The sequence below is a fragment of the Epinephelus fuscoguttatus genome, linkage group LG10 (assembly GCF_011397635.1).
Source record: "Epinephelus fuscoguttatus linkage group LG10, E.fuscoguttatus.final_Chr_v1".
Taxonomy (NCBI): domain Eukaryota; kingdom Metazoa; phylum Chordata; class Actinopteri; order Perciformes; family Serranidae; genus Epinephelus; species Epinephelus fuscoguttatus.
This window is the reverse complement of record NC_064761.1, coordinates 21,206,162-21,230,323: the sequence shown is the minus strand read 5'-3', so window position 1 is coordinate 21,230,323 and position 24,162 is coordinate 21,206,162. Positions and strand designations below refer to the sequence as shown.

Sequence of the window (24,162 nt, the reverse complement as noted above, 5' to 3'; positions counted from 1 at the left end):
TGGTTGAGCCAGAGGCTTGCACAATGATGTAATACACAAGTTCATGTGGATCTATTCATCAAGTTAATGGTTGCAGCCTGAAGTGTATCAACTAGGAGGTGACATAATAAACTCTGGATCCTTTAGTCTGATGCATTAGTTTCAAAAATAGGAGACGGGGACCACTAGGCAGTCCCCCACCAATAATAATAATACTATAATTATACACTGTGAGATGAATGTAGAGATACATTTTCAGGTTTCATGTGCACCTACAACAGAAACAAGCAAACAATATCATGGTAATAGTGTAGAGATCAATATGTAGTATGTGTAAGCCTGTGGAGTCTTGTCATGTAATTTCAGTGTTTAATTCACTACATTTAATTCACTAAGGCAGACTGCAGCATATCGTACGCTCTGCTGAGAAGGTGATTGACCGTAATCTGCCATCCCTCCTGGACTTGTAAGCCTCCAGAACCCTGGCCGACCCCTCCCACCCTGGACACAAACTCTCTGTTACACTCCCCTCTGGCAGGAGGCTACGATCCATCAGGACCAAAACCTCACGTCAGACAGTTTCTTTCCAAATGCAAAGGGCCTTGTCAACGAGGCACGGGACCTCACAGACACTGTCTGTATCAGGAGGTGTCCAGACTTTTGGGGGCCAGATTAGAGAATGTGAAAACATCCGGGGGCCAGCTGCTTCTTGCATCATCTGTTATCAAAAAAAAAAAAAAAAAATCACACAAATTAGACACACACAAGTGTTAAATGAAAATGGTGCTCCTGAAAATGGTGGCCCTCGCTGTCGACTTTATGCTACTTCTATGTGGCCATACTTAGCAGCAAATGTGTGTCTCCGTACGTAGTTCCTGCTTGGTGCATGTCTGCAAACTGCATGATGATCCAGCCATCGTGAGGTGAACAGAAAAAATGCAAAGTTACCTCCTTGATTAACCAATATTGTGTGGCGGCCACATAGAGTATATTTTGAAAGACGGGTTGACGGCTGTTTTAAATCGGCCCAAGAGCCACACTGGACCCTGGGCCAGACTTTAGACATGCCTGGTCTTTATGCAGTACATAATTGCACACCTTGCACAACACATTGCACATATTTGCTCCACTGTCAACTTTTGCATATTCCCCCATCCTGCATGAAACTGCAGCTTCTTTATATGCTAAGCTATATTGTGCTATATTACGTTTTAAACTGTCATATCTTTATAGTAACTTTTTTAGTAATTTGCCTTATTTTTAATTTCCTCTTAACACTGTATGCTTTATATTTGCAACAAAAACCAAAGCAAATTCCTTGTAAGCGAAAACCTCCTTGGCAGTGAAGGAATATGTATATGAATGTTTTGATTGCTTAACATTTCCCACTGACCGTATTGTAGTCACAATCAGTTCACTGTTTACAGAATAGTGACATGCAGTATGAAAGCTTTGTGTCCTTGTCAAACCAAGCCACATGAATTTATTGCAGAAACACAAGTTGCTGTATTATTATGACACATCAAATTTACCAAGTGATACAAAAGCATTAAAGGAAACAAAACACATCTGTGTTAATGTACATGAAGAAACACTGAGTATACCAGTCCCTCCTGAGTGCAAATAGCTGCAGAGTGTGTCGCACAATATATAAGAGCTAATCTTAATGCAAACGTGAGAACAAAACATGCTGTCGTACAAGAAATTATATACAGGAAAGAATGGGGAGAACGTGTGTAATATTTTTTTTTTTTTTTTTACAAAGCACAGTACCTGAGTTGCTGTATATTGAAATGTTGTATATTTAAATGAATAAAAAGTGACATGATGATAGGAATTACTGTAGTTTGAAGCATACACATATTAATTAGCATTAATTTGTTTGCCCCCATTTATTACTTTCTTTTTAATTGAAAAAAGAGCCCTTAAAAAGGCAGGTGTTGCTCACATTTAGAGAGCAGACAGGGACAAATGTGAGTAACTTTTGACCAACTTGGATGACAGCACTAAAGAAGTCTCTGCAGTGTTTTCTACCTGTGATGCCAGGTTGGTGATACCAGAGTGTGCAAAAAAAAATCCCCATGACCCATTTGTTATCAGAAAAAGTTTTGTCTACATCAGCAGTTAATTTTTTACAGTAAATTATACACTATGTGAGCACATCATAGAGTAACACATTATATAAAAGCACATCACACCCAGTGTAGGCTGCCTGTGGCTGACACACCTGCAGGGAGAGGGCACACTACTAACTTACTCACGACTCGATTTCTAACGGCACTGTGAGTCTCTTTACTTGAGGTTTCATCCTCTGTGCTCTTATCTGAAGCGCCAGAGCTCCTGCTCTCTCCCGCCTCCTGTGACCTCCAGGAGGACAGGGACTGCAGGGCAGAGTGGAGCTCGTCACGTGCGGTCAAGACGCTCTGAAGAACGGAAAGCTGCAGGGACAGCGTCAGCACTCCGTCCTTGGACAGATCGGTGATCAGCTCATCAACAGCCTTGGCAGAGGAGGAGATCAGCTCTCTGCTGCTGCTGAGGTTGGAGTCTCTGTCTTTGGCTGTAAAGAGAATGACAGTCAGATATCGGAGGTGACACCTACAACTGCAGTGATGTGGTTTAGATTTAAGATGAGGAGTGTTAATTTGTCCATGTCAGCCACTTTGCCAGCTAACCAACTATAAAACCCTACAATATTTATCCAAAAAACACCAAAAGTATTATAGCAACGAAACAAAACAAAGTTTCAGCCAAACATCCAGACTGTGTGTATGTCACAAGTTTCACCTCGCAGGGCAGTAGACAGGGAGGAATGCAGCTGTCTGATGGCCTGGTTCAGCTGGAACAGCTTGGTCGCTGCAGTCCTCAGTCTCTGCAGATGGGAAGCCGAGGTCTCCCCCTCCCCCTCCTCCACCTCCTTAGGGTCAGTCTCTTTCTCCTTTTTGGAAAAAAAGCACACCCAAATGATGAATACAAGACAGCAAATAAACAAGACTAAATTTAACACAACCGACAATTACATAATAAAGAGCATACCATTCGACACCATATAGTTCATTAAAAATTGTTAACAACCAAGCTCAATTTAAATGAACTTTTACTGATAATCCTCAGCTGCATGCTCCCAGCTGAACTTGATATTTTAACTAGGGATCTTTGAGTTGTCACATCCAGTTCTGTATGTAGCCTAATACCACTTTAGCAATCACACAGATGCATTACAAACATTCTCACACACACACAGATGCAAATGATGTCACTGAATGAATGGGGCTTCATGGTGATGTGCTCTTTTCTATGACATAAATCTAAAGGCATCCTTCCCCCAGTTAACTACAGTAAAGCAGAAAATGTAAAATGAAAAAGTTACATATTTAAATATATTAACAGATATACTTTAACATTATTGTATTTTTTTTACTAGCTGCCATAACAATTCATAAACCCTTGGAAAAGCAACTTTTACCCTTTTATACCAACAGCTGAATCACTAATGGGGCTTTTCTTATGTTGTTATGAGCTGAAAACTATAACGTAATTCACAGATGCGTTTACATCAGCGATCGTGCACATGTGCAGTCCTGTGTTAAATCCTTTGCTCAAAAAAAAAAAAAAAACCACTGTGAAAGTAGTTGCCTCAGGCTATAACTCAAGTTTATTTGACTACAATGACACTGTGGGCGGCAAAATGCCCCAGCGCTTATACGTGTCAATGATTGGTTTTAACAAAAAAACAAACAAAAAAAAAAAACTGCTACTTTGTGTGGCTAAGATAACGGCAAACAAGCCTGTTAGCTGTGACTGATGCCACTTCATTCAACACATTCATTACCTGAATGATCGTCAAGGGGCGACTGCGGCGAGATAAGCCTACAGAGCATTGAGCTTTACAGGAGCAATAAAGGCTGAGTGGCATCTTTAACAGGGCTGCTGTGTGTGGGGGTATTAATCTGTAACACTGAAGCCTGTGTCGGGACGGAAGACTGTTTTAAACCTTTACATATCCAGGGAGGCTTTGCTGAGCATGTATTCTGTCTTTCAGCCGTAGTTTACCCAAACAAATACCAGCAGTTTTTGGAATGGAGCTGCAGATAGCTGATAGCTGATTCCATTAATCAACTTCTTCATAGACTTTTTGAGCTGTCATAGTAGAAAAAGCACACGTGTTACTAATGACGCTGACGACGGCTCTGTTCTGTTCAAGAGCCCCAGTTAGTGTGACAGTGAGTATGCACAATACCAGGACCCTGAAATCAAAGCAGCTAAATGGAATTCAGCCATCTTTAACTTCATTGTTTACACCTGTGCTTTTCCTACTGTGACATGTCAAAAACTGAGTCAGGTGTTGGCACCAGGGAAAAAAAAGAGGGGGAATTATGGGAGGGAGGCGCTGGAGAATTGCTGATGACGTTTCTAGTGGGCCAACACAGTTGACACCCATGTAATTGCAAATGTAAATATTTAGTTTCCTATGATTTAAACCTTTTTTCAAATGTCACCGTAACTCTTAGTAGCTGGTTTTGCTGCTGAAACTTACCGTGATGTGGCAATGCATGTAGTTCTGCAGAGCACAGGCTAAGTCAAGCGTCTTGGATTTTAGGCTCTGCAGCAGCTGTAAGCACAGATGGATTATCAATGGTTACACCACATTTTAAGATTTTTTTTTACTTACACCATTACAGAAAGTAAATTATCAACACATAATTAATTATATAACCATGACAACCAGTGACAGGATCATGATCTCTTACTGGGTTCCTGGGGTAGGCCAGCTGAGCATCTCTCAGCATCTCTCTGGTGATGGTGAGGCTCTCCTCCAGGAGAGCGCTGACGCCCTTATTGGTCCCCTTCAGCAGACACGTGACAACTGATTGCTGAAAAGATATAATCATAGAATAACAAAGCACATTTTTATTTTCATATTTTTGATAACCAAAAGCTGCAAAACCCAATACACACAAAAACAGGATATCCCTGATGGTTTAGGACAGAGTATTAGAAGTATATCCTGACCAATACAGGATGTTTGAGGCCGATAATGAAACTGATATTTGAGATTTAAGAAACAATCTGATAACGATATATCGGATAACTGTATTTTCCTTAAACATAACACAAACAATCCTGATACAGATCCCTAAGATTAGTTTTATGAAAGAATGGTGACCAAGGCATGTATGAATTAATTAAATAAATAAATATGTTAGTTCTCTCTGACTGACAAACTATGTTATGGTGACACTGTGAATTACCTCAAACCTAGTTTATGTGCTACCATTTCTTGTTACTTCTTGGCCGACACCAATGACTCTACATACGGGGTTCCCACACATTTTCATGGACGAAATTTCAAAACTTTTCCATGACTTTTCAATGACTCATTACTTTTTTTTTTTTTTTGGCTCCACTTGCCAGGTGTTTTTCAAACAATAGATTCAAACTTTATTCAAAGATAATTACAGCTAGCAAGCATACATTAGGGGAAAGATGGAACGTGGGAAGAATATGAAGAAACATATATGATGGCAACAAAAAATGTCACGCATTAGCACATATTAGAGCCATGTTATGTTGACAGGTACAGAGAATACATCTGCCGTTATGTTACACTATGTGGAAGGATATTTGTGTTACTCATTTGATTTGTACAGCACTTTGGTCAACTGCGGTTGTTTTTAAATGTGCTATATAAAATTTGATTTAATTTGATCCACGGAAGATTACTGAACAATTTCATTACACAACAAATTCCATGCCTTTTACAAAACCGTAAAAAATTGTGACCGTTAAATTCCACGGTTTTTCATGACTGTGGGAACCTTGTATATAAAGATGGACTACACATCTCTACTTTACCCCGACTGTACAAAAATGAAGCCAAAATATCCTGGATATGGCCGCTGCCATCTTGTGCTGGTGACATCATTTATAACCAAGGACTGCACGATAGCAGTTTAAAGTTCCTGCCATACGACCAATTGCAAGCAGCACCACTGATCACATACACACCAGCTGGCACATACAGCTGTCGATCGTGATTTCAAACTCCCTTTTCATAGCATAAAATAACTAGTTATGACAAAACTTATCAGAAAAATTAACACTTGAAGATTAATCAGCATGATAAGAACTACATAAAATGAGAGAAACTATCCTTGACCTGTCCTGCAGCCAGCCACCAGTTTTGGCTTCACTCTTGGGGAGTGGTCATGTCGTCCATCTTAATTTGCAGTCTATGGCCAACAAGCGCAAATACCGATATAGCTGCAAGAATCTAATATTGCCCTACATATTGGTCTGGCCAATCGCTTTATCTCCAAGTTCTTTTTCCCCACTTTTTGACATCTTTGGGTCACATTGCTGTCTGATGTTTTTTATTCTGTCACTACATTTCCCAAAGATCCTCTGTCAGGTAAATTATCTGCAGCATTGGGAGTCTTTTTTGTTATCTTTGTATACAAATGTGTGCTAGTCACTGTTGAATAATACACTGTGCACCTTTGAAAGACAGAGACAACTCTAAATATTTCCTTGCCCCGCTTAACACAACATGAGAAACCACAGCGTTTGCACGGTAACATATCAAGCATGTCATATCCTTATTCAGCTCAATAATCCTCCACCAGCTTCTTTGCTGAGATCCACACGGCTAATATTCCATTCTCAAGTATTGTGGAGTAGAGGCGTATTACAGTGGACCCCAGAGCTTTGACAAAGATAGTAACTGCTGTGATATTAATGGCGATGTTACCTTGCCTGTAGCCTGGGCACGCAGCCCCATAGCATTCAGCGGCATGCCTGTCACTGCCACCAGGTGGCCCAGTGCAAGCAGTGCTGCATCCAGGCACTGACTGCTCTTCCTCCGTGCATCCGTCACCATTGAGGTGATCTCAGATTCGCAACCCTGAATGGGGAGAAAATTTTCTATTTTCAGTTGGCATCAAGTCAGCATAAACAAACAGGTTGAATTAAAATTGATTTAACAGTAAATCAATGCGAGCGCGCCGACAAAATGCTCGACACAGTCTGAAGGGTCGGTAAATAAATGAAAATGCTGGAGAATGTGAAAAATCAGGGGTAAGAGAGCAAAACTGTGCTTGTTTAGGTGCTGAGGCTGGTAGGGAATCTAGATTTATTTTCCATATATTCATGTTCTGTTTCAAGGTTGAGAATTCCCTCCGCTTTGCCATTTCCATAGACAGCTCAAACAGCTCAGAGCTAAGACACGTCAATTAATGCTCTGCATTTTGATCAGCCACCTACTGTCCAAACTACACTCAACTGAAAATCATTTTTCAGCTCAGATTTTGCACACTGGCTGCAAATGCCACAAAAAGCACAACACTGTGCTGTTGAATACCTTAAACGCAGTGTGGTATTTTTGTGTTTACCTGAATGAGCAGCTGAAAGAATCCTCCCATCTTCTTGACTTGGGTCTTGAGTTCTTCAGCGATGGAGTAGAGCCGGCCGGAGGAGGGTTTAACACTGGCAAACAACTGCATGGTAGCAAACACTGCACTCTCTATGATTGTGGTGGCCTTGATCAGCTGAGTCTTGGCAACCAAGCTACACGCAAACACTGCAGGAGAAAAAGGCATAATAACGGTTTGGTTCACCACCTACACAGTAAATCAGCCAAGGAAATAAGATCCTTGGCTGTCTAACAACAGTCTGGACTATTTCTTCAAAAGATTTAAGTTTATTTAAATTGAATTAATGGAAAAAATGGCTTCAAATCCCAAAACCCTGACAAGATGTTCTTAAGTATTGGAAGAAAAGCACTGGCTTGTTTATTTATTTGGATCCCCGTCAGTTTGTTTTTGTTGTCACTCATAAAGTACTTCATTTTAGATTAAGTCTCACCATTCTCCTGGCTGTCATCACCCAAGCTGTCATACTGGTCAGCTATGGTTTGGACCGCCACATACAGTAAGTGCAGATCAGAGGCCAACCTGTCCGCCATGCTTTCCTCAGCTCCACCACAACCACGCAGACGGGCCACAGACTGGCCCAACAGCTCCTTGCAGATGCCAAGCATGGCAGAGTCTAGGCTGCCGGAGTGGGTGGAGGGCAGTTTGGCCCCACCCATCAACCCTGGGACAGACAAACTGAAGAGTCAGTGTACACAGACATGACCTCACCAGACCTCATTCTTACAACACTACATCATAGTAAACATTAATTTGTTGCATAATCAATCTGGTCCATTTATTATCCAACTTTCTCTGTGTTACGGATAAGCATTTTACAGATTTACAAATTTTAACCTTAACACTTGTTTTAGGTCATTTTGTTAAGTATCTCACCAGCAGACTGCGAGGAGCCATTGTGGAGGCTCTGAATTGGATGCACCCGGATCTCGTAGAGACGACCTGAGATTCTCCTGCTTTTCAAGAAGCTCCGGCTCCTGATGCCAAACAAACCAGAACCAAAATGCTGTGAGTACCCTGCAAACATTTTATATTTCCATTCATAATTATTAGCTCTCATTCAGAATAATTTGATGCTCAAGTGTACTTAGAGTGAATTTGATGTGTTCTTAAAGACTGTTTTTTGCAGAAACCATTATACTCACTGCAGCTTGAGGTTTGCCTGTAACTTTGTTGTGCCAGTACTTTTTAAAATAAACCAATCTTGAGGTCTGTTACTGTCTGTACTGCCTGCAATGTTTTTAATTTGTGGGGATTTCCTATCTAGATCTGAGAGCTCTGATTATTTTGCTGACATTATGAGGTGATTGGAGACAGACTGCATTTATTAATGTAGGCAGCGCTTCTTCATCTCTGGACATGGTTAAGATAATCTAATTTTAAGTGTGGAATGGGCACATTTAGATTTGGATTTGGTATTGTGTTGAACTCATGTGGGGTTAAATGAGTTCAACAGGGGAATACAGTTTCATTATTATGAAAAACCCAGAGGAGGGAAAGTCAGTAAACAGCTATGACTGTGGCCATGAGGCTTAGGCATGGGTTTACTGGAGTCAGGGAGAGAATGGACGAAGGAAGGAACCACAGTGCCTGTGCCATGTGTCATTTGGCTGGGTCTGCTGGTAGTTCAGGCACCACCAGGAGCACCATAAGCATGCCTGACAAGAATAACAACAATGTGAGGGGAAAATGTCGGGGGTTCTGCATGTACCACAGGTGCTGTGTGTGTGTGTGTGTGTGTGTGTGTGTCTCTTTCTCTCTCTCTCTTTGGCTTGTGGTTTGTAGAGTGAGCAACACAGGGACCTTCAGTGCCCTCTCCTTTTCTAAACCCCTTGGCTTGGCCTTCATGGAAATGATATTAATGAACAGAGGAAAAATAATAAAGAAGGAAATATTCTGTGGGCAGCGACTTCACACCAGCTCTTCATGAGAGAAAGAAGGATGTGTTGAACGTCAAAAACGTGTGCCAGGGTGTAAATCACATTGGTGGAAACTAAGATGACTTTGTGAAAATAACCAAAATCTTCCAAACTGTTTGACAAAAAAAATGATTTTCCGTGTTCCATCCACATACAGTTCAACTTTCCACATACAGTACATCCATTTTCCTGACACATTGTCCACATTAGAAGAGTGCAAGAGGCTTTGAGTTCAGTTGTGCATGAGGACTGTGCATTTAAGATTACATTTGCCTTGTCACATATTTCAAGTAATCCCCAAAAGTCCCCAACACCTAATGTAAACATCTAGGTAAGGTGCTAGGAAGAGGTTGATGGATAGGAGGAGAGAGGAAGAGCTGGATAATTACCTCCGGCGTGAGGAGGAGGAGGTGGAAGCAGAGGAGGCCGATATATCTTGCTCCCACTCATCATCGGGGTCATAAAACACATCGTCATCTTTAGAGGTGGAATCCCCCTGCGGAGAGTAAACTATTGCTGACATGCCCAGTCTCATTTACTCAACTTAATGAGAAAAGCGCAGCAAAGTGAGGCAGCATCCCTCTGTCAGGCATAAAACAACCCATTCTGGACTGTAAATAAGGTCAAACGCCTGGGAAATTGGCAATCGCACTTGAGCTGATGTCACACTCTTAGTTTGCAGAATGAGGAACAGACAGACCGGCTGGCTGAATACGCTTCACTCGACAGGCAAAATACTGCAGCTTATTAGAGTAATAGTCAAATTAAATAAACAGGTATGCACAAGCTTGCTTTGAATTTTCAAGCATATTGCTGGCGCTCGTTTATCAGCTCGATCATGAGTCTACTCGTATATCCGTCATTGTCTTGAGATCCTTTGGGGTATAAATATATTTATGATTACATTACATCCATGATCATTCTGATTCTGTGTATAGTATTCAATAATACTGTCCAGTAAAATTCCATAAACATGTCCGCTAAATATTCTCAGCATCCTCTATTCCTTGTAAAGATCAGAAGAAAACTGGCCGAACGACCTGCAGGGTTCCCACGCATTTTTACCGATGATATTTTTAGACCATTTTCATGACTTTGAAAGGAAATTTCGGTTTATTTCAACCCGTCTCCTATCGTCCTAAATTTGTGTCAAGTCACTAGTGACATAGAAATAATAGTTAGCATGTTAGCCGTTAGCCTAGATACAGCCGTAGCGTCAGACCTGTTAAAACGTAATTGAACGGGCATCCTTTCAAGTGCATAGTTAGTCCACTAAACAAGCTTTTTCTCCACAAAGACCGCCTCATATCGTTAGGATAAATGTCAGAGAACACATAGAAAACGACATGTAAATGTGTTGTCTTACCTTTCCAGTGGGCTGCCATGTTTGTTGTTTACCATTTAGCTAAGGCTACAACTGGTCCCATTCCTTGCAACAGAGGTATTCCTCTTCTGTGGGCACTGGGGCACAGCATTCACAGGTAACGTTACACAACCAACCTCCAGAGCTAAAGCCTACCAGCAGCCATTCCTCCTCTCTGACATTTATCCTAACGATATGAGGCAGTCTTTGTGGAGAAAAAGCTTGTTTAGTGAACTAACTTTGCACTTTGCCCGTTCAATTACGTTTTAACAGGTCTGACGCTATGGCTGTATCTAGGCTAACGGCTAACATGCTAACTATTATTTCTATGTCACTAGTGACTTGAAACAAATTTAGGACGATAGGAGACGGGTTTAAATAAACTGAATTTTCCCTTTAAGTGGTTCAAAAAAGGTAGGCCTATGTAATGACACAGCCATACATTATTGAACACACTTTTCCCAGGCATTTGCAAACTGCTAGCACTTGCTAACTTTACTTGATAATACATTCCCACCGCATAATTGTTACATATGCCAATAGACCAGAAAGGCACACATGGGTACTTCGCAAAACGTCAAGACCAAGCCCCTTTTTGGAGGATAGAAAACTGAAGATACTGAGATTTAGTTGGGGATAATAGTCTGATGCTGTTTAATTGTTTGATTGTAGCATTACTAGCAGCCTCCCACTCAAGCTAACGTTAGCTAGCTACCCATCAATAGTAACTTTCACCAGCATCATTTAGCGATTCACCACACTGACAGTGAATATTCATGTATCTGATGCAGCTCAAATCTCAGTGGGGAAGTCTTAACGTGCTACACACAGCTTTTCTGCATTTTCCTGTTTCTCTCCTGACGTGCAGCACGTTTCATTCCCCCTAAAGGAGGCCCGGCCTTGGGGATGACGCAATGCTGATCTGATCGGTGTGGGGTTTTTATGAACATATTTTGAACAATATCCAAAACAATGCATATTCAAAACATCTCCAAAGACATTCTGTCAATTCCAAACCATTTCCAGACCTGAAAAACATTTTTTATAATGTCATAACCTTTGCAGGAATTTTACAACTGTGGCAACCTCGGACTGGGAAGCACCCGAAACAAGCAAAAAGCCTGACAGAGCAAAGACATTCACCTTTAATGGCGATCTGGAGTCTTCAATTCATCTGATCTGCAAGTCTTTAGATGAGTAGGACACTGGGACAACATGTTCCCAGGTTCCTTCTGTTAGGTAAGGGGTCACAGCAACATCTGTGGCACCCACTGTATGTTTATAATTTGGTCAAAATATCATTACAAAAGTACAGCCAGTTTCCACATCAGGAATCAGCTCCGTTTTACTCTCATTTTAATTTGAGGATATTTTTAATTCCTCATGTTTCAGATTCTCGAGACTTTCCTCTTTACTTTCAATAACTCAAAAAAAAGTGATGAATTGAAAGGCAGAACTAATCTAAGGCAGACCTGATCGAGCTCCCTCATGGCAGCGATGTTGTCTTGGAACTTGTCCAGACTCCAGAAAGTGGAGATCCCCAGCTTTGTGTTTTGAACTCGCACCTGCAGCGGACCGCCCTGCTTCTGGATCTCATCTTCAGAGCTCTCATGTCTACAAAAGAGGAGAGTCAAATGATTTTTGGCTTATGTTAATACCGACTCGTGTGACACTTCAATGGGTTTATTGATTCTTGATGGGTTTGCAACCTGTCTAATAAATCACATCATGTATAAACTGAGGCCCAATCTTGTATTTTCATACCTGCTGAATACCGTGTGTTTCTTCAGTTTAGCGCTGATCTTATTGGCTTCCTCGATCATCAGGGACAACTTCATGGCGTCCCATTGTGGAGACACTAAAATACAGAAATGAAACACATTAACTTCACTAGAGCCAGCAGCCCTGAGTCAGAGCATCTGTCCTAGATTTACTTTATGTCAGCCTGATTTGATAGCACTGGACAGAAAGGATTCACTCTGTAACATCTGTTTTAATTCTGTCACCCAGTACAAAAAGTAATACTACCCTTACTATAACTTTGTGTTTTCACAAACATTATTCAGACACTTATGTTACGGAGATGTAGTGAGATTTAAATTTAGATTCTCCGTTCACTGTGGAGGCATGTGAGAAACACAAACTTCTCTTCACAGATTCAAGGTAACCTGTGGCTAGTTACTGATATACAAATGGTCATTCTGAAGGTGAAGCATTCTTTTAAATGTTTACATGGGTCCTGACAAACTCTCTCTACTGTAACATTTCCGATTTAAAAAGGACACACCCACAAATCTGGAACTTATATGGTGTGAACTGTCACTGTGGTTCCTAGCTCTAATAGGCACTCAGTAGTGGCCTGAAAGCTCTCACCATGTTGGAGCGTACGGTGTTCCCTAAAGGCTCTTTTCTTCTGCATCTCCTCGAGCTCTTTGCTGATCTTCCTCTTCTCCGCCTCCAGGGCGTCAACAATCTTCGCTTGACACACACGGTGTTCCTCCATCACCTGGAGCGAATCATGGTACATGTACACAACATTAAAAATCACCAGGCCAAGACATTATGACTGAAGCCAAGCTTCACCATGACTCACAACACATCCCAAATGGCCCGTCAGTTAAACATAAAACTTCTGGAGCTTGTTTTAGATCATCAGAAATCATGGGAATGAGCAAATGAAGACGATGATGTCATTTATGGTTACAGGGATATTCCAGATTTCCAACTCGTCACCTCATAATTTTGTCTTTAACTGCTCTTGTATAGTTCTTTTTTTTTTTTTTACTTCTCCTCTTGTGTTTTTATGGCTCTTATTTTGTACATGCTTATATGTTATTTCTACTCCTCCATTTATCTGTTCTTATCTCTGTCAGCCTGCTGCTGCAGCATCTAAATGTCCCCTCTGGGGATCAGTACAGGCTTATCTTATCTTAAACAGACTTCTGAGGATCAAGAAAAGGAAAATGCAGAAAGCTGGCTGAAGTAAGATCTGTTTCAAATGTCATACTTCTAAGATCCTGCAGCTCTACCACCTACTACTCTGTACCACTGACTGTAGACCAAGTTGTCTGGACTGACTCTAGATGTACACAGCCTCTTCCAAGAGGAAAAAAAGGGATTAGCCAGTCGGTGTGAGGACAATAAATAAGATCAGTAAAATTATTAACATTAAAAAATTTGGAAAAGGCTAATATATATTGACAGCAGAATAAAGCAGAGTAAACAAGTTTGTGTAAGTGGGTGTAATTGTCCATTTCTTTCCAACAGAACAAAATCTATCTAGTACAAAAGGCCCCTAAAAATAGTGAAATTCATTAAAATGAGACAGAAATTTCAGACGTTCTGGGTCCTGACCTGGGCCTCCATGTGCAGGCGGATGCGCTTCTTGTGTGTGTCCACCTCCTGCTCCAGCTCCTGCTTGGCCATTTTCAGCTCTGCCATCTGGCTGGCCACCCTCTGCTGGTCCAACTCCTGCTGACGCTTCCGCTTAGTCTCCTCAGTCTGAATTAATTATATTTTGGTATTAATTGTGGCAAAAATTGTAGAATGTCAACACACAACTAATACAGTACAAATGAAAATCAAAATGTTTTATCTAGTCATACATTTCAAAAACAAGAAGGGAAAGTTTAGCGTACCAGCTCTTTCTCCAGGGCTTGGATCTTCTTCTCGTAAAGCGCCTTCTGGTCAGACAGCTCTTTCTGAGCCACCTCTTTTGCCATTTGAATCCCCTGTATCATCTCCTCTTTTGCCTTCAAATGAGCCTCTTCAATTTCTGCCTCCAGCCTGGGACACAAAACGATGACTTAAGAGGAGTTCTGATTTTGCTTATTAGTCTGCAAAAAAAGATGTATATAGAATAGGATGGCTGGTATATTGGTATTGTGATTTTTCTTATCTGGTCTTTGGCACTCACTGAGCTCTTTGAGCCGCGAGGAGCTCATTTTTGGCGAATTCAAAGTCTTTGTGGCCATCGCCTGCGCCTGTCCAGCATGACACCCGCTTCCCAGACTGCACCTCTGCTGGATGATTGAAGCGGAAGTAGTGGTCTCCACCGAGAATCACCCTGTCGCCCTGAAAACCATGAACACAGAAATGAAAAGAGCTAAATTTATAAAATAAAACGTGACGAGTGGGTATGATGAGTATGATGCTAATCTTCACTACCCACATGATGCAGGACAGTGGATTCAGATATAAGGTTTCCATTAACAAAGGTCTTGGCGTTGTCCATGGGAGTGATGCTGACAGTGTCCTGGACGTTTGTTATAACACTGAAACATACAAAAAAATACATAAATATATATATTTTCCACAATGAATGCCTGCTGTGGTTAAAAAAGGAAAATAGGCAATATCTCCATTAGAAAGATTGCTCGATGAATAAGAAAAGCAAAAACGCTTTACCAGTGCTGGTCAGCGATGAGGGCTCCTGTCAGCTGGATGTCGTGCCTGGACCCAGACTTGAGCTTGCCCACTGTGGTTCGACCCTCTTTGATCATGTAGAGAAGCATCTCAGACAGCTGAGGATCCTCGTTCAGATTCACCAGGTTGGGAAGACGGTTGTCCACTTTGAAAGTCACGCCGGCTTTCTGAAAACACAGAGAAAGTTTCCAAATACTTATTTTACACATAATTTATTACAGCTTGTACTAGGGTTTCGTACTTTGACCTTTTCAGGTCAGTGTGGCGAAAGATTATTAGCTGTTGGACACAGTGGATGAGAGCCTTGACACAGTAAAGTGTGGTGTGCACTTTAGGACAGTAAAAAAATGAATGAAAATGAATGTTGTGCTCAAAAAAATACCTGCAACTCTTTGGTCTCTTCACGTTTACGGACTTCAGCTTGCTCCAGTTTCTCTCTCCATGCCCTTTCAGAAAATAAGATAAATATAACCAAAAATTCAATCACCTCCAATCAAATTCTTCCATGATCCTTTCAGATGTCTCCCCTACTCAATCACTTATTAACCTCACTGGCTAAAGTTTATGAAAAGGAGAACATGAACTTCTTTATCATGAGTATGTTTTCCCTTTTTTTATTTGTTTATTCCTTTAAAAAAGGAAAATATTTTAAAATTATGCTTTTTTAGCTGTACAGAATAAGTACAAATTTAGTCTTTGTATGTTGGCATCATTACATTTTCACTTTTTAAATGGCTGATAAATTAAATTATGTAACAGTGTGTGCAAGATGAGAAAAAAACAAAACAATATGTACTTATAAAGACAGAATCCATTCAAATCATCACTTCACTATTAGTGTTCTTTATACTGGGGAAACCTGCTACACTTTGACCCTATCAAAAAAAGACTGATAATATCTGGGTCTGTTGCCTCAGATAGATTTAATGAAAAAGACACAATTATTGTAGTGATACTGACCGGTTGGCCTCTGCCATTTCTCTCTCTTGCTGGCAGAGTCTGTTCCTCAGGCCAGCAATCTCCTGCTGGAACAGCCTGACCCTCTCTGGTTGGATGCCCTGGGAGCTCATCTGGGCTGCTCGCAGCTTCTCCACCTCTGCCTTCAGCTCTGAAAACATGCAAATGTTTGTCTAAAATTCTTTGTAAAAGCTGAAATATCAAGCAGTTCAGAGCAAATGTACACTGAAATTTTTCACAGTCAATGTGAAACTCCAGGGAGTTACTGTACACAAAAGTCTGTAAAGTCTTCTAAGACGTGACTTTCACAGAGCCAACAGAAATATTCAGATTTTGCCAGCAAACAGCCAGACAATGTCACTTATTTACTGAGCAACATTGACTTGATTTGTAATGTCTCAGTCGCATTAACTTTGAGTATCACACACTGACAGGCCGTGTGAGAGAAATCCACGGCAAGAGCTCCCCTCAGTGCTAAAAACGTCAAACAGCAGCACAATCATCTTATGAAAAATAATACTTGCATGACAGTTAGTCGCCATGTGCGGCTGACAGTGCATAAATATGGCCTGGAGGCAAGGTTAGGGCCAGGCCTTAATTGAACTGGGTAGTGCATAAGCTGGTGATGGATTGATGGGCAGACAGGAGGGTATGTGTGAGAGAAGGAGAGGGAAGGAGATCAAGAGCAAGACACAAATAGAAAGACATTCGTATTTAAAGAAAGAGAAAACACAGAGACAGTGAGACAGAAACAAAGAGAGGCAGATGAAGGAGCTAAAAGACAGAAAACATGCTGCTTTATAGCATAATATCGTATTGTGGGATTCTTCCAGAGCACAAATACTGTTCAAACCTGTAATGCCAGGACTATGGCAACAACATTTATCAGTATAGAAAAGCCACTGCTGGTTTTCTTCATGAACAAGGACAAACAGGTGCTGCATGTACAGACAGGTTCGCAGATATACTGATAAAACATCATAAAACTTGCTACTACTATTTAGGCTTAGATAAATAAACAGCCTGTATAAATAATAAAGAAATGTATTCTAGAGCTCAATTAAGTCCAACAGAGATTTCTGAGTGTTGATATTTTGAGTGTCTGACCTCTGATGAGCTTGGCGCTGGTGTCCTCATTGACTTTAGCCACGTTAATGATAGTGCGGGCCTGCTGGGCGTAGCGCAGAGTGCTTAGGCTTTCCTCCACATTGCTGCCGGCTGGGCTCAGTGTGGCGATCATGGCCGTCTTAGAGTTCCCGCCGAGGCTCTCCTTCAGCAGCCTGCGGGAGAGAAAAATGGGATTTGGTCAGGATCATCCCTCGAAATTGGAAATGAGATCTGCTGAACTACTGCATTAGAGGAAACATGAAAAATATGGCGAGATTTTACTTTTATCATACAATTTCTATACATATGCACCTCTTCATTATAAGTACTGTGAAAGTATTTGCATTAATTTTCTTTGGTCATTTAAGTCTGTCTTACATGAATCAGACAAAACTTGAGTACACTACATGAAGTGTGGACAAGTTCCGTTAATATAAATAAATTATAATAATTAAGAGACCTTACAAAACAACAGTTCTGCAACAGCTGCATGTGTGCCAGCATTCTGATCTCTCACCATGTCAGGACGGACTCTCTGTACGGTATGAAGACCTTCTTTCTGCTCAGTGCCTGTTCTGACAGGGCAGAGATGACCTTTCCAAGGGTAAGCAGGGATTTGTTGATGCTCGCACCCTCCTATAATGAGATAGTACAATTATGATGTTTTAGGAAAAAGAAAAAGACATCTTCTGCAAGATACACTAAGGTCCAAATTACAAGCAAATGGGTTTTAACAAACTAAATCTTTTAAAATCTCGGTCTGAGAATCAAGTGTAGATAGAAGAAGAAATGATTAATTGACTCCTACTGATTCATGCCACCCATTTTTAAAGATACTGTTTAGGTTTCAAAATGTCAGATTAATGAAAAATGGAAGTAAAAATGAAATAATGTGTTAACAATATTTTTGCATGTGTGGTGTTTGTTCATACTATCAGAGCAAAAGGAAACAAAAAAAACAAATATATCCACTCAACAATGATATGAAACAAAGAAAAGCTAATTCTCATGACTGGGCAGCAATACCCAAGGAAAGTGGTGTGTGTGTGTGTGTGTGTGTGTGTGTGTGTGTGTGTGTACCCTGAGTCGCTCTCCACTTGTCTGCGCCGAGTTACAGCGTTCGCTGCCTGCCAGGTCCACCAGGTTGATCCTGCTGGTGATACTGTGGTCATGCTCCTCACCCTCTACAAACTCAGTCTGCACACAGACAAACTCATTAGATGTGTAACACTGAGCTTAAAAGGAACAGTCCACCCCAGAATTAATTTATTCATACACTCTACACATTAATAAAAACTTGGAAAAGCAACTGTGGTGCCGTATCTTATCTGGTGGTGGATTTGTATATTATATAAGAATTAATCAGGCCAGATATGTGGGATGTGTGACATACAGTGAAGTTGAGAGGCCATACCTGAGTCTGCGTCATAACCAGGGTGAAGACGGAGTGAGATCTGGAGCTCTTGTCGTTCATTCCTGTAGCTGCCGTGGCTCTCTGCTTGTTGCCCAGCTCCAGCCAGCCCTAACCATGGACACCGGGAAATTATGACTGAATCTCTTTATGTGGCACTTTTCTTGTAGTTATCAGCTGCATTATTATTTTCTATGCTAGGCTTTGGATATATCTTTAATTCTCAGCACTCCTCTGAAAAAAGTGTTCCTGTACTACACTTTCAAAGCATTATTATTCAGTCAAACACTGATGTCTGTATTCCATTGTGGCCTCTCATTCCTCATGACACTGAACCCTGACTTGCTCACTTATTCAAAGTTCTTCTTAAGAGCGTCAGCTAAAGGCCAAGGATCTAAAGAAGAAAATATCTTGACGGCGGTTTCAACATACCTCAATGTCATTGTAGGAGCTTACAATATTCCTGTGAAGAAATAACAAAGTGAGCAGTTCTGCATTCAAGAATGTTCTTTCAAGTGTACTGAAGTGTAATAATGCAAAAGAAATTAAAGGTTTCTTACGCAGAGAGGTCAGCAACATAGGGACCGTGGACTGGATGTTCCCTCACTCTCAGCTGGAAACACAAATCAACATGATTTTATCTTGACTATATACTTTCAGGTTAGTCAGTCCGACAAATGACCGTGAACATTGTATGCATTATCCAGGAAGCATTATGAGTAAGAATGCTTCACTAAAATGAGCAACTGTCAGATGTTCAATGCTATCTTGATAGATAGTTAAACTAAACTCCAAGAACTATCTGTTCTCCAACAGGCAAAGTGACTAGCTTATGTAGGCACCAGTATTTGCAAACTACTCACAGGCATCCTCCTCTGGTTTGGCTCATCTCTGGTCACCAGCAGGTCGTGGATCTTCTCATTGTACACTTCAAAATAGCTCATCTCTACATGGCATTTGACCTGAAATATAAGAGCCCAATGATCAGTATAGTGGGTGAAGTATTCCTTTAAGAAAAGTTTTAACAGTTAATTTTACTAACAGAAGAAGCAAACGGTGTAAAAGAACATAAAATAAGTTAGAGGCACTGAACCAGAGATAAAGCGTTTTAAGAGACATTCATTTTACCTCTTCGTTCTTCATGGATGCCAACCTAGAAAAAAGCTCCTGGCAGAATCGTGGGATTACCCCTTCCTCCTCTCCAAAGCCCATCATGCTAAACAACAAAGGTTTCAAACAAATCAAATGACTACTGATTAATTATGAATTAAAATACACATCCTAATATGCACACTTTACAAAGTCTGTTTTTTTGAGAGCAAAAACAATTAAGAGAGTTTCAGTGGTACAAGGCTGTCTGTAATAAACTAAAACCGAAAAGAACGCTCACGTGTAGGACTTCCCGGAGCCTGTTTGACCGTAAGCAAACAGGCAGGTGTTGAATCCTTCGAAGGCCCTCAGCAGAAGAGGTTTGGCCAGTGTTTCGTACACTGTCTGCTGGCTGGCAAATGCAGGGTCACACTCATCCACCGAGCAGAAGGAGAAGTCATAGGTGAAGGAGTAGCTCTGTTTGGAGTCGGGATGCTGGACATTGGTCTCCTGACCGTTCATAAAGATTACCTGTAATGCTTTCTCTGCCTTCTCCCTAGAGCAGAAATATTTACAGGTATTATTTCAGAAACTGATTTGTTGAACTAGAAAGAATATTTTAACCTGATTGTAAATCTGAGCACTTCCACGACTTAAAATTTATATTGTTTGTAATTTGGTGATCATTTTTTACCTTAGGAAATTCCCATACAGCCTGAGGTGTAAGACAAGCATTGTCATTGTAAAAGTATCTGCATATCTTGTAATCAAATAAGCATTTGGTCTATAAATTGCCTATCTCAATTCCCTAAGCCCAAGGCAAAGATATCAGATTGCTTGTTTTGTCCAACCAACACTCCAAAACCTAAAGTTCTAGAACTGAGATGCTGGAACTGGATGACCTTGCACACCTAATAGTGAGGCACATGTGAATACTAAAAAGGTACCAGGTTTCAGGAGCAAGTTAAACATCAAGCAGCTTTCTTCATGTAAGTGCTGCTTCAGAGGCTTCTCCATCCTTTTCTTTCACTTTAGCTTGGTGTGATGATGTTTGGACTACTAAACGGGAGTGGGAATGTATGGAAAAATGCACATGTAGTAACAGCAAGTAGTAGACTGAGTGAATGTGGAAAAACTGAGAAATACTGTTGAAATTGAATTTGTTCTTCTGAGGACATGACAGGCTGTTTGTCATCTGTTTTGTTAATGGATTCGAGTTTTTAAAATGTGCTTCTTTAAACAAAAGAGGGACAAATTTGGAGGCTGTATGTGGCCCTTAAAAAATGAGTTTGATGCCCTTGATCTAAACAGTTTCAGACTATTTTTCTATCAATGGACTAGTCGTTTCAGCACTACTGTGCTACACAGACTTGTTTCCATTTCATGAAGACTTGTTTGAAACATGTAAAATACATTGCTACATCTCTGTTATTCAAATCTGTCTGACTTTGCATGTCAAGAATACACTTCATTACCCTACTTATAACCAAATGAAATAATGGTTTTAACACAAGGGGTTCTTAGCTGTAATTCATGGAGACCCACACCTACAAATGTTGACAGACATCATCTACCTCTGCAGAGACTAATATCGCACCACAAACCTGGCATTAAAAGGGCGTACACGGACTGCAACAGTCACTGCACTGTTCTCCATCTTCAGTGAGTCCTGCTGCTCCAGGGCCTGGCTGTGACGAGACAGGAGCTGCTCAGTAGGTGCTGGACCTGGACCTGGAGCAGGAGCAGGAGTGGAAGTCCTGGTTTGGGTCACGTCTACCCTCTGACTTGAGTTGGATGTCTTCCTCACGTTTAGCGTGCTGTTTGGCTTGTGCACACCTGCAGACGCCGCCTTGCTGACCCGAGGAGCTGGGACAGGTTTTGCGTCTTCCACTTGCTGTGCTCGGGATTTGGGCCTCTCTAGACTTGCAGATTTAACCGCCACTGGTTTAGGTGCATCTTTTCCTGCCAGTCTCTCGAACACTTCTCTCTTGGTGGCGATTTTCTGAAACTGTGTCGTCCTGGTGGGGGTTTTAAAGATCCGGGCCTGGTCTTCTAGCTTTGTGGTGGAGGAGGGCGTTTTGCAGTGCGCAGGCCTCCCATGGGTTTCCACAGAGGCAGCAGTCTCTCTTAAACTCGTAGATCTGAATACACCAGGTGTCCTACCGTTTGGTTCACTGAGTATTTTCGGTGTTGGCTGCAGGCCGGTGCTGCTAACCCCACCCTGCACATGTGTGCTTTTATCCATTGAGGGAGTCCTTGTTCTGCGCTGCAGGGTCAGCCTCTTCTCCGGAGCTGGTGTGGTGTTCTGGCTGCTTTCCACCATGGTTTTCTCCGCTGTTTCAGACCCGGTCTTCCTTCTCGACCGCCTCTGCAGTGTGAGTCGGCCACGGTAAGAAGTCTGCTGCCCGCTGCCACTTTTTGACAGCGCAGAGACGATGTAAGTCCTGTTTACCTGTCGGCTTTTATCAGATAACCTGCTGTCTTCACACGCAGACTCTCCGGATGTTATCTCACGTTTGCTTATCGTTGTGTCCGTCGCTTTTCGCTCTGCCAGGCGCTCTCTGCCCGGTGTCCTGGATGTGGTCATGAGATGGTCATAATAAGTTGTGTGCTTCCTCGCTTGTACACTGAATAACGACATGGCTGACGGCTGCTGAACATAAAAACGTTAAAATGAGCTTTAGGTTAGCTAACTAGCTACTTCACTCAAGTTGCTTTAAAAACGTACAATACACGACATAAAAGCATGTAAGACTGACACAAGTGCAGCTAAGTATGTTATTAAAAAGTGAATGTAATTCCATTCGGGTAAAAACGAGTTGTGTTGAGGTAACAGAGCTTCTTCGGTTTGTTATTATCCCGTCATCGCTTCCGCCTTCGCCCGCTTCAATTTCAAATCGTCTACGCCAGCGACAGCTGATTGGCTGAATTCTCGGAAATCGTTACGTCACATAATAGTATAGACAGGTAGTTACCGCAGTTTAACGCTAGGTGGCAGCATAATCAAGGTTGTAATGTTGTGTAGCAGTAAACTGTAGCAGCTGTATGGTTGTATCCCAGTGAAAAATGCTGCTACTCATGTTTTCCTGCCTAAAATTAGCAGTCTACCGTTTAAAAAGTGACGTAAGCTTCACAGTTTAAACAAAAATATCCCAAATTTCAAAGTCCACCTGCTGAGATAGTTGGAAAAAAGGTTTTAAGTTCTTTTTACTTGAGTTGAATTTATTGGATATTTGAGATGTATCACAAGAGATTGGGAACTACAATTTGGAAATAAACACAGTAGCATAGGATATGGCATGCCAGCTTTGAAACCACAAACGTTCATAACAGTTGGGCAGAAACACGAGGATCCACACAGGTTCAGGTAGTGTCCTAATGACCTCATCAACCCCACCCACTGACTCCAGGGCCAGGAAGCCAAACCAGCCTCAGAAGAAGGTGACAGAGAGAGGGAGGTTGCAAAACTCAAAATATTCCAAACATTTTAACTGAAGGAGATACAGTCCTGAAAAAAAAATTACATATAAACTTGCTGGTTTGTGGTGTACTGTAAGTGAAAGTTGTTGAGAGAGAGTGGTGCTTGCCAACCTTTGAACCTTTGAACCTTTGACCTCCGTATCTACAGAACAGTCGACTTTATAGTTGCATCACCAAGAAGACGTAGTTTCTCACACACCCTCTGACAAGTTGATACTCAGTTGTGAGGTAAAACTGTGCAACCGGCCATGATGAAATTCTGAAAAAAATCTGACATCATTCTGCTGATTTTGGGTCATTCATTCATTTTTTATTCATTCATTTAAAGGTAACATTTTGTTAAAAATTAGATGAGATAGAAAATGTTTTGCAAACAGTACCAATAACAACAAGATATTAACTATAGCTGCAGGCTCATGGTTAAACCGATCTGCACACCGTTTGAAACGTGATATCTAGATCCAAAGAATGTCTGATTCCGTTTTGGTAGACTATCCCAAGACTACTTAGTGAATCATCTGCACATTTGTGTTCAGTTTGATTACAAATGTTAAAGGCATTTTTGATTTATGAGTATTTATATAAAACTGAAGTTAAAGACAAATGGACTGACATCAAAATGTCCTTGATAACTTTAGATCAGCAATGTCTGCAACATTTCAGGACAATCATTCAAAAAAATTAGAAAATGTGACATTTTTTGGAGCAGAAAATTGCAGCAAAAAAGCATATAAAGTACCAAAAGTAAAACTACTCGTGCAGAAAAATACAGGCTGTAGTTTATTATTGTAATCTAATAATTGATGTATTAATGTGCCATAAAGATCTTGAAGATGGAACTTATTTTAATAACTATATTGCTGGGTAGTTTAATTATATAATAATACATCATTATTTATTAGTTGACTGTATTTTATATTAACAATCTGAGTTTGTAAAGTTTCTAAAGCTCTCAAATAAATGTAGTGTAGTAAAAGTTAGTATTAAGCTGCATGAGGTACAGGT

General features: G+C 41.0%; 1 protein-coding gene across 1 annotated transcript; it reads right to left on the bottom strand.

Annotated features, from left to right (window-relative positions):
* Window positions 1-1,446: 1,446 nt before the first annotated feature.
* Window positions 1,447-22,562, bottom strand: kif14 (kinesin family member 14). Its single transcript, XM_049588881.1, has 29 exons — window positions 21,282-22,562; window positions 19,979-20,233; window positions 19,717-19,804; window positions 19,452-19,550; window positions 19,149-19,201; window positions 19,021-19,051; window positions 18,592-18,699; window positions 18,258-18,374; window positions 17,695-17,813; window positions 17,178-17,350; window positions 16,074-16,221; window positions 15,496-15,559; window positions 15,096-15,280; window positions 14,860-14,962; window positions 14,605-14,762; window positions 14,327-14,474; window positions 14,043-14,189; window positions 13,062-13,194; window positions 12,453-12,546; window positions 12,161-12,302; window positions 9,715-9,821; window positions 8,283-8,383; window positions 7,840-8,070; window positions 7,368-7,555; window positions 6,728-6,880; window positions 4,728-4,850; window positions 4,514-4,588; window positions 2,764-2,914; window positions 1,447-2,536 (listed from the first exon to the last, which is right to left on the bottom strand). Exons 1-29 carry the CDS (start codon window positions 22,316-22,318, stop codon window positions 2,172-2,174), a joined length of 4,896 nt encoding a protein of 1,631 aa, XP_049444838.1. The 5' UTR covers window positions 22,319-22,562; the 3' UTR covers window positions 1,447-2,171.
* Between the last annotated feature and the right edge of the window lie 1,600 nt (window positions 22,563-24,162).

Bases quoted from the DNA above. Each gene is read 5' to 3' on its own strand.
- kif14 (XM_049588881.1), bottom strand. From the start codon at position 22,318: ATGTCGTTATTCAGTGTACAAGCGAGGAAGCACACAACTTATTATGAC. The intron at 20,234-21,281 runs GTTTGTGGTGCG...TTTCTGCTCTAG, and splicing joins GTACGCCCTTTTAATGCCAG to GGAGAAGGCAGAGAAAGCAT. The intron at 17,814-18,257 runs GTACACACACAC...ATCTCATTATAG, and splicing joins CAAGTGGAGAGCGACTCAGG to GAGGGTGCGAGCATCAACAA.